This window comes from Miniopterus schreibersii (assembly GCF_964146895.1).
Source record: "Miniopterus schreibersii genome assembly, chromosome: 4".
Classification (NCBI taxonomy): Eukaryota; Metazoa; Chordata; class Mammalia; order Chiroptera; family Miniopteridae; genus Miniopterus; species Miniopterus schreibersii.
Window position 1 is genome coordinate 88,898,150 of NC_138105.1, and position 15,903 is coordinate 88,914,052.

Genomic DNA, 15,903 nt, shown 5'->3' on the forward strand with positions numbered 1-15,903 from the left:
CCTCCCCACAGGGGTGCCAGGCAGGACCCCGACTGACCTACGCATTAATCTGTTTGGGCCCCAGACCCCTTCCTGGGTTTCTTACCTGGGGACGTCCTGGTGTATCTCACTGATTGAGAAGTGGGCCTGCAGGTGATTTGTAACTAACAATAAGGTGCTTAAATGTGAGATGGACTTGACTCAAGCACGGAGCAGATTCAAGGTTATCCCTACATTGCCCTGGCTGGTGTAGCTCAGTTGGTTGGGCACCATCCTATGCACCAAAGGTCACTGGTTTAATTCCTGGTCTGGGCACATGCCCGGAGTACAGGCTTGATCCCCAGTAGTGGGTGTGCAGGAGGTAGATGGATGTTTTGTTGTTCTCACATCGATGTGTCTCTCTCTCCCCCTGTCTCTCTAAAAATCAATAAAAAAATTTTTTTTTAAAAGGTTATTTCTATATTAATGTCATGCTCACTCTTGCATCCTGACAAGCTTTCTTGAGGGAATGAACTCTGCCACGACCTATGAGGTTCTGTATAATCTTCCAGCCTCGCACCTCATGCCTCCCGGCTCCTTTGTTACTTCTCTGCAACCCTCTGGCCTTCAGTCAGTTCCTCAGCTATGCCAAGATCTCTCCAATGTCTAGGCCTTTCCACTTGCAGCTCCTTCTGCCAGGAGACCCCTTCCCCCAGCCCTCTGCATGGCTCCCTCTTCTGCTTCAGTGCTCAGCTTAAAAATGAACCTCTTTCTGGGACTGACTTGGAAGGGACTTAAGAGAGCCTTGGGTAGTTGGGGCGCTGGAAATACTCTGTTCCTAATCTACACAGAGGTTACAAACTCTGCATATAAGTAAAAATCCATTGAGCTGTCCATTAAGATGTGTAGACTTTACTGAGTATAAGTAAACCTAAAAGGATGGAATCCAAAAAAACTTCCACCTCTTCTCTGTCTCCTGTTATTCCGATTACTTTTGACCATGGCGTGTGCATTTCCACCCTGGCTCAATAATTACATTATTTGTTTATTTGCACATTGTATCTCTGCTGGAATGGGAGCCCCATGAGGCCAGAGCCTCTGTCTGTCTTGTTCACTGCGGTACCTTCCAGCCTGTAGCACAGCTCCTGTCACACAGTAGGTACTAAAAAAAAATAATAATTAGTGAATAGATAAATGGAAGGATGAATTAAAAAAAGCTTGGATTTAATGATGGAGGAAAAGGGGGCAGAGGAGGTTGGCCTGAGTCCAGAAGCTCCTGACCCCCAGCCCCAGCAGACAGCTTAGGGGTCTCGCCCTGTAGGCCCAAGTCCAGGAGTGGGTTCTGCCCCTGGAGACCCAGTGCGGCCCGTCTACACCTCATTGGGGTCGCCCTGGTCGGCGTAGATGAGAAAGCCTGTGAAGAGGCTGTCGGTCCAGTAAGGGTCATAGAAGAGCCCGTTCTGCTCCGAGTAGAAGATCTGCAGCCAGACCTCGTCACCTTGCTTGAGAGCCAGGATGGTGGAGCCCGAGGCCACGTCGTGGTTGCCCGTGTTGGCGTCGAAGGTCCGGATGCGGTACTGGCCGTTGTGCACCAGGCCGATGGCCAGGTGCTTGTTGGCCAACGTGATGTCGTAGGTGAAGTAGTAGATACCGGGCACGCTGCAGACGAACTTGCCGCTGGATGCGTTGTAGTGACCGCCCTCGTTCATCAGGATCTTGTCGAACTTGATGGGCAGCCGCTCCCGGGGGTAGCTCTTGGTCACCGCCACGGAGAAGGCCGACTTGGCGTGGCCACTGCCGCAGCTGCAGGGGCCCGGGAGGCCGGGCTCCCCCTTCTTGCCCTTGGGCCCCTTCTTGCCCGGTGTGCCATGCTTCCCTGGGGCACCACTCACCCCTTTGGGGCCACGAGGGCCAGCCTGCCCGATGGCCCCGGCTTTGCCCTTTGGTCCTGGCTTTCCTCGGTTACCTGTTCGGCCCGGTGGACCTGGAAGACAGAGCAGCTGGTGTTATGAAGGGCGCCTCAGAGAAATGGGCAGACCTGTGGGCCTTGGCTTTCCATCTTTGGAACACAGGCCTTTGGGTAATAGGAAGAACCAGAGGGCTTTGGAGCTACCTGGAAACGGGTGCAAATCCTGGGGCTGTAACCCGGGGCACGTGTCCCAGTCCTATCTGGAAACTGGGAATGGTGATACTTACCTTCCAGAATCACTGTGGATCGGGGCAAAACTAACGTAACAACTCATAGCCTTTTCTCTTCTTGCCTTCTAAGGAAGAGTCTGGTTTGTTTGCTCGAACAGTCCTTCGAAGGGCTGTGCTGGTCAAGGGTTGAGAAGAGAACTGGAAGAAGCCTCTTGACCTCAAAACACTGATCTTAGTGAGATTCCTGCCTAGTGCCCAGATCCCTGCCCATGTGTGCAAGGGTGTTTAGCACAGCATGGATTGCAATAGCAAACACTGGGGACAACTAACTGCCCATCCAAGGGGAAAGTATTAAAGATTATGAAATTCTATGCAGGAGTTTTTAAAAAATGAGGCAGATTTATGTGTACTACATGAAAACTTCTCCAAAATATCCTGTTAAGAGGAAAGAGAAGGTGGTAGAACCATTTTTTTGCTTTTTTTGTTTTGTTCAAAGGAAACCACAATGCTATTTCTGCTCATTTAAGTACATAGAAGAGCACCTGGCCCATAGTGAGCATGAGCTAAATACACTAGGCATGCCCTGCAGAACATTTCCTGTAGAATGCCTCTTGGTTTTTAATACCATATTTCACAAAATGTGCATTTCTCTCAATACAATATTTTTGGCCAATGATTATATAGAAAATATTTATAGTCATGTCTCCTAAACTCAATACAACATTTTATCTTTTTAAAAAAATTGATTTTAGAGAGAGAGGAAAGGAGAGGGAGAGAGAGAAACATTGAGTAGTTGCTTCCTGTACATGCTCCAACTGGGGATTAAACCCGCAACCAACTATGTGCCCTGATCGAGAATCGAACTGGCGACCTTTTGGTGCATGGGATAGTGCTCACACAACTAAGCCACATTGGCCAGGGCTAACACAACATTTTAAACAAAACATATTAAGGGTAAAGAGCTGAGTCACATCCAAACACAATTGTACAACTGGTACAATTGGTTGACCGGTAGAACTGGGTGTAGATATTTTGAAAAGCCTATTGAATGCCAATGAAGGAGCCTGCTTCTGAAGGTTGTTGGTGCTAAAGAACATTCTAGCATCACTGTACACAAGGCAGCTCTTTGTTAACCACTAAAAATTGGATGATCAGAAAGTAATGTAGGTATTTTATACCCTAACAAGATACTTTGCTTCTTATATGTATATATGTAGGCATTTTACTGTGTTTTAGAGTTTTGGGTTAAAGTGTAATATATTTTAATGTTTCCTAAGTAAGTAAGGAAATAGATTCCCTAATAGTATCTTCTCACTGAACATTTAGTTTTCAGGAACAGATGGCTTACACTAAGTGCCTGGCAGTGCCTGGTATTATTATACACGATGTAAGTATGTAGAAAAGGGCCAGGGAAGATTCATATTTAACCAGTTATCAGTGTTTACCTCTGGAGGGTGAGGGCAAGACAAGAAGGGGGTAGGAATTAAGGAGGACTGTTGCTGTATTTGCATTGTTTGAGTCTATTGCAATGACAATGTATTTGTGTATAACTCAAGCTGTAAGTTGGTTGGGCGTCATCACATGCGCTAAAGGGTTGCCAGTTCGATTCCAGGCCAGGGCACGTGTCCAGGGTTGAGGGCCTGATGGCCAGTGGGGGGCTTGCAGGAGGCAGCTGATGGGTGTTTTGCTCTCGCATTGATGTTTCTCTCTCTCTCCTTCCCTCTCCCGTTCTCTCTCTCTCAAATCAATTAAAAATCTTTAAAAATAAGTAAGTAAATAAATAAAAGGAACAGGGGGAAAAACAAAACCAAGAAAGGTCACAAAGCTGTTCTTTAAAAAAATGAAAACAAACAGATGGGAGAAGGGGCTGAGTGAGGAGAAGTAAAGGCAGAGTTGTTTTGGATTTAAGGTGTTTGGGGAAGACAAATAAGGAAGCCTACCGGGAAGTTTCTACCACATGTTATGTGATGTGCTTCCTTCTTGATTACTTGTTTGAGAAATTTCAGGAAGAGCTGACTTCACGTTTCAAGACCTTCGTGGAGATAAAGTTATGCATGTGTGTCAGGGGAGGTGGTTGGTGGTCTTCCTGTACTAGGACTGGTCCCAGGGTGACCGGGCTTTGTCCTGGTTACATGTCAGGGCTTTCCATCTCTCAACATCACATTCCTTGGTGTGTTGGATTAATTCTCAGCAAAGATTCACTACATGGCAGGAGAGATGGCCCAAAGCAGCCTCAGACCTCCATCCCCACAGCTCTTGATCAAGAGGGGGGAGTCAACAGCAGATATATCTGTCCTACCCTAGGACTCCTAAGGTGAGAGTCAGGGAAAACTCTGGCTGGTCCTGTGTGGAGCACATGCCCAGACCCGAATCTACCACTGTTGGCAGGAAATGAGATAATGCTTTGTCAATGTTAAAATGCCATACAAATAAAAGTTATGATTTCCCTCCTGCTTAAAACGTACACTTTGGAGTGCTGCTGACACTGGAAAGTATTTGGTTACTGGGGTGAGAGTTCAGAGATGTAAGCGAAGTCAAGGCTGAGAGGGCCTGTAGACGGTATCCAACGTGTTTGCTGGCTACCTGGCATCCTTCGGGAACTGACCTTCACTACCTCATGTGATCCCAGTGAGGCTGTCAATCCCAGTGACCAACTGCCCTCACCACCCAATCACACACACCCAGGGGTGGGCACAAGACCCAGTTCTGGCAAATGGTGGTACCTCACCTCCATGGTCAAAGGGATTGATCCAGGATGGACATGTGATCATGGAGGATCAGTCATCCTGAGATTTGCTCTATGGGTCAAACCTTGAAGAGGAAGCCTTGAGCCTACCAGTTGCCATTTCAGAACTTGCAGCCTTCGTGAGAACAAAACCAACACACAGAGAGAAGCAGAGCCGTGACAATATTTGAGTGCCTGGATCCAGTCATTCCTGAAGCTTAACTCTTGGGCTTCCCAGTTGCATGAACCAATAAATTCCATTTCGGGCTATAAACTGGGTTTCTACCACTTGCAACCAAAAGAGGTCTGAATAGCATTTCAGGAAACTTGCCCAAAGTCACTCAGCAAGTCAATGGTGCAGCTGGGGAAGGAACACAACATTTAATATTCACTTTTTCTTTCAGAATACACTGCTCTTTTTTAAAGAGACATAAATTTGGTTGATAATGAGGTGGGATTAACACTAGTTTTCGTAACTTCATAAACCCCATCTGTGCCAGATGCTATTAACCCCAGGTGGGAACAGGAGGGGCAGACACCGGGCCTCTTACCTTCCTCTCCGCTGTCGCCCCGGTCCCCATCCTGGCCATCCTGGCCATCTTTGCCGGGAAAGCCCATCCTTCCCACCATTCCCGAGGGCCCTGGGGCTCCTGGGGGGCCGGGTGGGCCCTGGGGGCCAGGTAGGCTGCAGACAAGTTGAGGGGAGCCCTTCTGGAAATCCCTGCGGACGAAGGCACCAAGCAGAGGGTCGGCTGCACAGGGGAGCGCACAGGCCAAGAACACCCAGGGGATCATGGTGGTCACCTGCAGGAGGCAAGAGAGCTGTGAGCAGGGGAGTCCGGCCATTGAGCTGACTGGTGGTCAGTCAGAAAGGCATCCGGGGGGAGGAGGCAGCTGGGAGAGGCGCAATTCTATTTCTCGCTCCTGCTCTCTCCTACCTCACATACAAGTAGCTGGACACTGTCATCAGATCTTGAGTATATATTTGGATGAGCTGAGTCATGGGCCCAGGATATACTTTGGAGGGGTCTTGGGGTGACACACTCATCATCACACCATTGTCCTCTGGAGCAGCAGGACTTATGGCCCAGTGACATCTGGGCTCCCAGAAGAGAAACCCAATTCTTCAAGCAGGTTTGCACTGGTTTGAGAAGTCACAATTTTGGTTGAGGGAGAGAGAGGAAGGAAGCAGTGGAAGTGAGTTTCCCAGGCAGGTGAGAGTCCAGTGAACAACTAGATGAAGACAGGCAGGAGAGAGGGGAACCATGGGCGTCAGTTACCCATCCCCCCTCTCTCTGACCTCCACTCTCAGCCACACATGCTGGCCAAGAGGGAGGCGGGCCTGCTCTCCAGCCCATGCCTGCCGGCACCAGCCTCTCTGAACAGCAGGGACAGCCTCAGTGACAGCTCGCCCAGGGCAGGCCCAGTGTCAGGGCGGAGAAGCAGGGCTCTAGAACACACAAGGAACAAGGGATTTCTCAGAGCTGCAGCTGGAGGTTCCCGCAGCCGGAGCCAGGAACTGTTTTGGAAATAAAGACTGGATGACTAGATTCTGGTTCCAAACCTAGAGGGAGGGAGAGGAGAGGCTCCTTGGCCCCAGGACACCTCCAAGGAAAACAAGGCTCCAAATAGCCTTGCTCCCAGCCTGTGCACCCACCCTCCGGGTTGCCCCCCCTCCCCCAGTCTACTTTCTATACCAAAGTGCTGAGAAAACCTGGGGTGGGCGCCATGGCCTGAGGAATCCAGACAGCTTAACTCTTCCATGGTCTTTTAAATAAATTCAGAATTCCAGACTTGGGGAAGCCCCAAGGATTGGTCTCCTCTGACCTCTTCAGTGACTGACAGGGAAACAGAGACAGAGGCAAACTGACTTTGCTGGACACCTACAATTTCCCAGGCACTGTGTGACGCTCTTTACTTGAATTCTTTTATTTGAAGTTTACAATACATCCTATGAAGGTGGAAAACTCATTGTTCCATTTTTCAGAGGGAGACACAGAGGCTCTAAGAAGTCAAACGATTTACCCAAAGTCACATAATCGGAGCAGTGGGAACAGCATTCGAACCCGTGTCCGAGGGCTCTGCAGACCACACTTCATTCACTGCACCTTGCTCCCTTCTCCCGATATTGGTTTCCTGTTTTATAGAAGAGGAAACTGAAGCTCAGAGAGGCTAGTTCGCTCATGTTTACATAACTAGTTTGCGGCCGAAGTTATATTTGAACTTGGGTTTGGCTGACCCTCATGCCCAAATGCTTTCCATTATATCAGGGTTTCTTACATTTTTCCTCCCAAATGTCCCAAATTACAGGAGGGACCTGAAGTGTGTGGCAAAGCTATACAGAGCAACAGAGGTTTCTTTGATATTGTGTATTTTGTCATTTTACACACATCCCCACACACACTACACACAGAGACTTTGAAAATGTAAGAGTGATGCGTTTTCTCCTCAGGATACTCGAGTAAATCGATGCTTGAAGAAAACCTCCTGTTCTTTAAGAGGCCTGCGCTTGGCTTAGCCAAGATGATGGGGGAGGGAAGGCAGCCTCCTGGGCTCTGACTCCCCACCATCAGCCTCTTTGGAGTGTTAACGGGGTGTTTTCAGGGGCTGAAGCAAAAGACCAGGGTGCACAGAGCCCATCCGGAGGCCATCAGCTCATTCCTTGCTTGGACCTGGCAAGAGCCTCCTCCCTGGTCCCTCGCTCCCCACGCACGCACTCTCCGAGCTGGAGCCAGAGGGATCTTTTAAAAGCACAACTCAGCCACATCACTTCCTGGCTGATCTTGCTCCACTGGCTGCAAATATCAGACCCCCTGGCGATGTGGCCCACAAGGCCCTAAATGACCCGGCTCCCCTCTACCACCACCCAACCCCGGCTCCCCCCACCTCTCACTGCGCCTCCGGACATCCCTTCTCCTTCAGACCAAGCTCCAGGCTGCCCCTCTTTCTGAAACCCAGGGGCCCCGCCCTTTGGCAGGCTGGCTTTTTATCCTGTTTCAGCTTAAATGTCACTTCTTCCGAGGCCTTCCTCACAGCTCTCCCTTTGGACCCCAGCTCCTTGCTTGTCTTTCCAGCTCTACAAGCTCACCCCTATTCACGGTATTTGCCTGCTTGCCTGCTTACTGGGCCTGTTGCCTTTCCCCTGTGCCTCCCATTAAAACAGAAGCCCCTTGGGAGAGGGGACCGCAGCTAACCTGCCATACCCCTGGGGCTTCCAACTTTCTTGCACATAATGGGTGTTCAAGAAATACTTGCTTTGCCCTAGCCAGGTTGCTCAGCGGTTAGAGCGCGGGCCCGCGGACTGAAGGGCCCTGGATTCGATTCTGCCAAGGGGATGAGCTTCTGTTGTAGGCTCATATCCACCCTGGTCGGGGCCCATGCAGGTGACCAATAGATGTGTCTCTGTCGGATTGATGTCTCTCTCTCTCTCCCTCTCTCCTTTCCACTCTCTCGAAGAAGCAATGGGAAAAAATATCCTCAGGTGAGGATTGAAAAAAAGGAGAAAAAAAGAAAAAGAAGTACTTGCTTGATTAACGAGTATTTGGGACTCAGTCTCCCCTAGAGAACATCCACAGCAAAGGGAAAACAAGGCAGCGGCCTATTGGTCCTTCCTCACCTTTAAAAAATTATCTTAGTTCCCACATTGTCCTTTCTGGAGTGAGTTGACTGCAGGAGGCTGCAAGACAGTCTGCCTGCTAAAGGGAAAAAAGTGTTGGACGATTAAACCCCAAACACAGAATCATGAGGTGCTAAACTTGGATAAAGTCCTTCAGTCTGGTTTTAATCTGCCCAGTCTCTTAACTCATCTTTCAGTTAAGTAGCTAATGATTCATAAATACACATGTTCTAGGGAAACATTAGGGGCTAAAGGGCCCCAGCCAGGACTGTCAGGGAAGCAGCCTTTCTCCTCCCTCTTCCTCCCACCCTCAGGAAATGCCCCCCAATTCCTTCCCAAGGGCCCTCCACCCAGATTGTGATGTGAGAAAGGCCAGAATGGGGACATCTGTCTCTGGCTGACTCTACCTGAATATGGTCTGCCAGTAGAAACTCAGGGGACACTTGTGTGGGCCTTGAGCAAGACTGCTAGGCCTGAGTTCTAAATAATCTCATCTTGGAGATCAGAGGACATAAATCATGTACAAATAAATTTGACCTGTTGGTGATCAGGCTGTGGCGCACTGATAGGTAGGGGCGGTTTTTAAGAGACATGAGAAACCCAGCCAGGAAGTGTCCTCAACTATCCGGTAGAAATAATAGTATACCTGCCTCGTGGTGTGTGTAGGCATAGTGAGACAATGTCCTCAGGGTTTCTCGCCCAGTGAGAGACACAGTAAATGCTCGGCGGCTGGAGAGAACTCTGCCTAAAATGCCCCCTGATGCTAGTCTCCTCCATCCAAAGCCCTCCAATAGCTGCCTGCCTCCTCCTTCAAGCCTCAAGTCTAATAACCTCTCCTCCGAGAGTCCTGCCCCAGCACAGGATCTAAACGAGCCCGCCTACCCTGCTTATTTGCTCAGACCACCCTGGCCTTCCTTTCTAAGCATAGGGCTCAAGTTGTGGTTCTATATTTCTTTGCTTCTTGACCTGTTAACTGTCTATGTCTTTCCCCTGGAGATGAAGGTCCAGGAAAGCAGAGATCCTGCCCATCTTGCTCTGTGTGATGTCACCGGAGTCTAGCAAGTGCTCAACTCACAGTTGTTCCAGCCTTGAATGAAATGGTCACTTACAATAAAAGAGCAACAGGATCAAAAGGGTTTCAGTAAATGTGCGGATGACAAAGCCACACTTGGCTGCTGAGGGAAACCCAATGAGATGACTGGACTGGGATTCAGAAGACTGGGCCCCAGTCCTAGCTCTGCAACCTACTGGTCATGTGACTGTAGAAAAATCATTTCCTTTATCGGAGCTTCCATCTCCCCACCTACAAAGTGGAGATAATAACACTCACCCCCTCTGCCTCACAGCGCTGCTCTGAGAATCCAACAAGATAATGGATGTTGAAAGCAAAACGTGATACAAAAGTTAGAGCCTTGTTTAAAATTGTAATTGCTGCCAACTGCAGCTGAGCTAACAGCACGCAGTCCTGATCTCACACTAGGGGCTCCCGGAGTATTTCATGGGGAGGCCTAGTTCTGGGTGGGGGAGGGTACCTGAATCTGACCCAACTGGGCAAACCTTCCAGTGCTTGGACTTAAAACGGAAGGGCCGTGGTTGCAATGGGGCGGGGCTTGCTTGCAGATGAAATGCCTTAAAAATTGGCTTTAATGGGAGTGCAAATTCTATAATGAGAAACACACCTCGCCCTCCCTGAATTCCAGGAAGCAAATTGGAAACAGCCGTCTCCAGCTTCTCTGAAGAGCTGAGACACCGACTGGAGGAGAGAGGCGCTGGCTGCAGGGACTCACACAGCGCTCATCCCACGGTCCCCTTTCTTGGGATCTCCAGGTCGATGCCCATTTGGAAAACTCCAGCATCCAGAGTCAAAATACAGACCATTAAAAGTCATGGGACCTACTTGTCAAACGGCCCCAGAAAATATCTGGTCTCTTTTCTCTTTCCACCCCCTTTTTCTGGCTCAGTCTAGAAAAAGAGGCCCGCGGCCAAACCATGACCTGGTGAGGTCTCAGCAGCCAGGATCTCTCGGGGTCTGTCTCAGGGGTACTCCTGAGAGCACACGGGAAGTCAGCCTGGTGGCCACTGCATTAATGCCCCAAATCCTAAGAAACCAGAGAACGTGGCACGTGATGCAGTGACGTCGAGCCCATCCTTTGGGCCCTGGGCTTCACGTTGGACCTCAGCTGCTTGTGCAGTGCGGTCCAGAGTCAGGCTGTGGGGTGTCTGAGGCCAGAGTCATCAAGCTCCGGACCTGCCCAGCGCTGCAGTGAGAGGGAAGAATGCAGCTGATGTGCCAGATGTGAGGGGAGGTAAGGAGGCCTGAGGCTGTTTAGAGGCCTGTATCCAGCTTCCCCTGAGGACCAGCCACCAAACAGCAGGCCAGAGGGCTGGGGACCATGTTTGAACAGTGCTGTCCAACAGACATGTGACATAATGCCACATATCATTTTAAATGGCCTTATTGCCACGTTAAAATGTTTTTGTTTTTTTTAAAAAAAAGCAGGTGTAATTAATTTTAATAATATGTGTAGGTTAGACTAATATATCTCAAACATCACCATTTCAACATTTAATCAATAGAAAAATTATTACTGAGGTATTTCACATTTTTTAATTGGCACTAAGTCTTAGAAACCCGGTGTGTGTTTTACACACTTGTAGCGCATCTTAATGCAGACTGGCCACATTTCACGTGCTCCCTAGCCACGTGGCGGCTACTGCATTAGCTCTAAGCGCAGCTGCTTGGGTTGCAATCCCACGAACTAGCAGTGCAGCCCTTTACAAATTACTTGTCTTCTTTCCCTCAGCCTTGTTCTCTCCTGGGGGCGACGGCAGCGGTGTCTACCTTAGAAGGTTCCATAATGCTCCTAGAATGCGGGTTGCACATGGTAAGAAGCATCACCTACTGTTATTTCATTATTTCTTGTCTTTCTGAAAATCAAGCAACATAATGGATGTTGGAAGTAAAGCTTGATACAAAAATTCAGACCTTGTTTAACCTTGTCATTACCACCAGCTGCGGCGGAACTAATGAAAAACAGTCTTGACCTCCCTCCATGAGTCCCGTGGCATTTCAGGTGCAGGCCCTATAGTCTTAGAAGAAACTCTCCTTTTTCACTTAAGCTAGTTTGAATTGTTTCTGTAGGTTGCTACCAAAAGAGTGTTGTAGGGAAGCTTGGCCTTCATTCCTGCCCAGCCATTCCACACTGGGGGACGTTGTGGGGGTCCCTGTCTTGGCCCCACACACCTATGAGCCACCTGGTGTGACCACGATCCATACATAATGCAGGTGAATAATAAAGGCAGGTGAGTCGATGGGATAGTGCTTAGCTCTTCAAGTGACAGAAGGCCCGTGGGACGTGTGTGCTGGAACTTGGCACCACGGCTTGGCAAGGATGCCCAATCGATGGTGTCACCTATTTTTACTGCCTTTGAGGCTGGATGCTGGAATGAAAAGCTGTGGTTGTCGCTCATATAGGGCACAGCGTCTGGTCATAATGAGGACCCAGCCTGGCATACCTGTGTGGCCAGGAGAGGAAGTAAGTCTTGCCCCTTCTTTCTCTTTGACACAGGCTCTCTCTCAAGGGCAGCCAGGACCATGCTGAAGGCAGGGGAAGGAAATGGGGCTAGGCGATTCCTCAGAATGGCACAGAGGCACCACATTTGAGGATCTGGGAACTGAGGCAGGGGAACAAAATCTGAACTCTGAAGGGTTGGGGAAAAAAGGCTAGGTTTTCTTTGACTTCCCTGGGCTTGCTGATATCCATGGAGCCACTTCTGGCCAGGCCCTGACAGACATTTGGAGTAACTCTAAAGATCTAACATAGGACTGGTTTTCAAGAAGCACAGAGCTGATCTGGTGGTTAAGAGATGGTTAGGAGTCATTTTCTAGCTATTTGACCTCTGCTAAGTTATCTCTGAGCCTCAGTTTCCTTGTCTGTAAAATGGGAGAAAACTGTACGGTGATATTTGAATCACTTGAATTTGAAATAGCATGATAGAAACATATTTATGGTTTCCCTTTATGTGTGAGAGCTTGTGAAGAACCTTGCAAGGCAGCAGGAGTTATAAATTGCAGACTGTGTTTATGCGGTAGCCATGTGAGAGCCCTTTTCGAATCCATGAACAGAAATACTGCCATCGTTCCTTCGGCAGGTGCGTTTTGAATTATATCAGGAATTTGAGTTATATGAGGTCTTTAGGAATGTCTCCCTGAGTGCTTTGATTGCCTGTCCCTCCCTTATAGAGTAATGATAATATTAAATGAGCTAATGTAGTAACCAGCTCTCAGGAAGCACCCAGCAACTGCAGTGTTATTCTGATATAATAATAATGTGTGAGACCCGGCCGGGTGTGGCTCAGCAGTTGTGCATCAACCTAGGATCCAGGAGATCTCGGTTCGATTCCCAGTCAGGGCACATGCCTGGGTTGTGGGCTCGATCCCCAGCAGGGGGCGTGCAGGAGGTAGTTGATCAATGACTCTCATTATTGATGTTTCTCTCTCTCCCTTCCTCTCTCTGAAATCAATAAAGATATTTAAAAAAGTAATAATAATGCGTGAGAACAGGAGAGATGTGATGGGAGATTAAAAAGCACATCCCGGGTGGCGTGCAGCCCCTGGTCCAGAGGAGGAGGGGACTCCCTATGTATGTGTTCTCTGTGTGGACTGTATGTTCTTGTTTCAAAGCTTTGATGTTCACCCTCTCCGTTAATCTCCCCACAATTCTAAGACGCTGATGCTATCATCCCCATGTGGCAAAAGAGAAAACAGGGCTCGTAAATAAAAATGAAGTCAGTCCTTTTTCCCAGGTCGGAGCTGGAATGAAACTCAGGCCTATTGACTCGGGGCCCAGGGCTCCCTACCCTCTCCCATGGCCCCTCTGCTTGGGCACAGGACATGTACTTAAACCTGACCAGGGCAACTCTGTAAATAAGCCATCTACAGAAATGCACACATCCAAGGGAGAATTATTTCCTTGAAAAAAGATTCAGCACAGAATTTCTTTCAAAAGTCCACATAGACTAGAACTTAATGACCAGAAATCAAATTTCCACAGGAGCTCATCTCACGAAGGCCAAGGCAGGTTGGCAGGCCTTTGACCTGAGGGGGGGTGCGGGAAGCTGTGAGTGTACACCCTCTGCTACCCCATGGTGAACATTGGGGAGTAGAAAGCATCAGAGACTGGGACTGTGGAGAAGGTCTGGTGGTCTGTGTCCACTCAGTAGATGAAGATGAGAAGGGATAGCAAGATAGGGCATAAACGCCTGGTCAGTGTGGCTCAGCAGTAGAGAGCCCGCCCATGAACCAGGAGTCCACTGTTTGATACCCGGTCAGGGCACATGCCCGGGTTTTGGGCTCGATCCCCAGTAGGGGGCGTGCAAGAGACAGTGGATTGATGACTCTCTCATCACTGATGTTTCTAACTCTCTCTCTCTCCCTTCCTTTCTCTGAAATCAATAAACACATATTAAAAAAAAAAAAAGATAGGGCAGAATGGAGGGATTTGCAGAGAAAGAAGTAACTTCTTGGGGAATTTGCTGAATATCTGATGGAGGCAGAGTAGCTTCAAAGATGACCCCAGACTAGTGAAAGAAATCCTGATTTATTGGTACAATGACACACTAAGACACCGTCATAAGAACAAAGTAGGTCTGTGTATGCAGATATGGAAAGATGGCCAAGATACACAGAGCGAAAAAGGCAAGTAGCAGCATGGAATGTAAAGTATGATTGTCCTTGAGTTAAAAAAAGATAGAGACATACAAATATATATACAGGAAATTTCCAAAAGGACGCAACATCTTGTTGAAGGGGTTGCCTTTCCGAATTGCGAGCTGTATGGGCTTTTAGTTTTCACTTTCTACCTTTTTGAAATGTACATTGTTACATTGTTAGTTTTATGTTGTTTAAAACAGGGGGTAACCCTAATGTAGAAGGGTTAGAAGATCAGTGAGGTTGGCATCCCTGCCAGGGGCTGGAGGGAAGCCAGACATCTGGGAAGAAACGGGTGTGTGGTGCATGCGACGTGTTAGGACGAGGGCAGTGGCGATGTTCTGAAGGTGTGGAGGGCATGAGGAGTTGGCAGCTGAGAGTCACCAGATAACAGAATAAATCAGAGGAGAACTGTGTGGCCGGACGGGCCTGCAGAAATGGAGAATGGGAGAGAAAACACTTCAGACAGTGCTAGGATCAGCCTTGGGCTGACATAGAGAGGACACTGTTGATGCTGCTGGTTCAGCGTGGCAGGGACACGGGGCCTCTGGGAGGAGGCCAGTCTGAGGAGGGGACTCTTGAAGGGCTCTGGGCAGGAGAGTTTGTCCTAAAGGAGCAGAGGAGGACCACACTGAGGCTGTGGAAAGCACTCAAGGTGTTAGGGGAGAGGCCTGGGCTGGGAGACCAGTCCTGCAAGGGGGCAGTGGCAGTGGGGATGGAGAAAGAAGAAAGTCTGGGGGAGGAAGGAGGCGCCCAGGGCTGTGAAGAACGGGCTGCACGCCTCGGCTTGCAGTTTAGTACTCAGAGCTCAGTCTGCAGCTCTGTATAAATTCAACCACGCGAAGAGCCCACGAGGTAATGCGCGCAGTAACTGTTAGCCAGGATTGTTAGCTGCGGTACTGGACTCAGACTCACCAGGGTTCAGATCCCCTGACCAGCAGTTACCAGGTGCTCAGCCCTGAGCCAGTCACTAGCACCTGAGCCTGGCCCCGCTCCCGCCGAGGCGCCGAGCTGCTGTCCTGGGGATGAGACACCACAGCCCGCGCCGGCAGGGCCGCGGCTGTCAGCAGGTGAGCCCAGCCCCAGCCCGCACGCAGCAGGCGCTCAGTAAACGCCAATTCATGGTACATGCAGTTCAGGAGACAGAGGCCAAGAGGTAGGAATCCGTGCACTGCCAGGCCTGCAAAGAGGGGGCGCTCGCGGCCCCCCTCCCCCTCCTCGCACCCCCACCCCAGCACCGCGCGTCCTCCCCTCCCCGCCGGTCCTTCTGCGGACAGAGGGAGGACACTCACCTGGCTGCCGCCGCGGTCCAGCAGCGTCCGGCGCGCCGAAGCCGAGGGCCCGCTCGGTGTCCCCGCCCCCGGACCGCCCCCGCCCCCCGCCCCGGGCATACTTTTCCCATCCCGTCACCCCGACGCCTGCCTCCCGGTCACGTGGGTCGACCCGCGGCTCCGCGCGCTCCCTTCCCAGTGGGTTTGGAAAAAACTTTTAGCGCTGGTGGCGACCGGGGTGTGTGAACGCATCTCTCCGTGTGTAAGAACCTGGCAGTGTATTTGGAGGTTTCCGTGCGTGAAAGCGACGGTTACCCAGGCGTTTGCAAGGGCGTGGGTGCGTGTGCATGTGTCCGTTGCTTGCACGTGAGCACTCCTGTCACGGTGGATCTGAGGGTGCCTGTGGGCATGACAGCTTACAACAGAGCACATTTCCCTCCGTCCTGAATGTGCATGTACTTGAGAGTAAGGATCACGAGTGTGG

The 15,903-nt window shown here is 49.9% G+C and overlaps 1 protein-coding gene across 2 annotated transcripts; it reads right to left on the reverse strand.

Annotated features, from left to right (window-relative positions):
• Positions 1-1,161: 1,161 nt before the first annotated feature.
• On the reverse strand, positions 1,162-15,517 carry C1QTNF2 (C1q and TNF related 2). Of its 2 annotated transcripts, XM_081135191.1 has the most exons (4): positions 15,441-15,509; positions 6,848-6,958; positions 5,374-5,626; positions 1,162-1,942 (listed from the first exon to the last, which is right to left on the reverse strand). In XM_081135191.1, exons 3-4 carry the CDS (start codon positions 5,615-5,617, stop codon positions 1,329-1,331), a joined length of 858 nt encoding a protein of 285 aa, XP_080991317.1. In that variant the 5' UTR covers positions 5,618-5,626; positions 6,848-6,958; positions 15,441-15,509; the 3' UTR covers positions 1,162-1,328. The 2 variants fall into 2 exon arrangements, with proteins under 2 accessions (XP_080991317.1, XP_080991316.1); XM_081135190.1 differs by lacking the exon at positions 6,848-6,958 and having other exon boundaries at positions 15,441-15,517.
• Between the last annotated feature and the right edge of the window lie 386 nt (positions 15,518-15,903).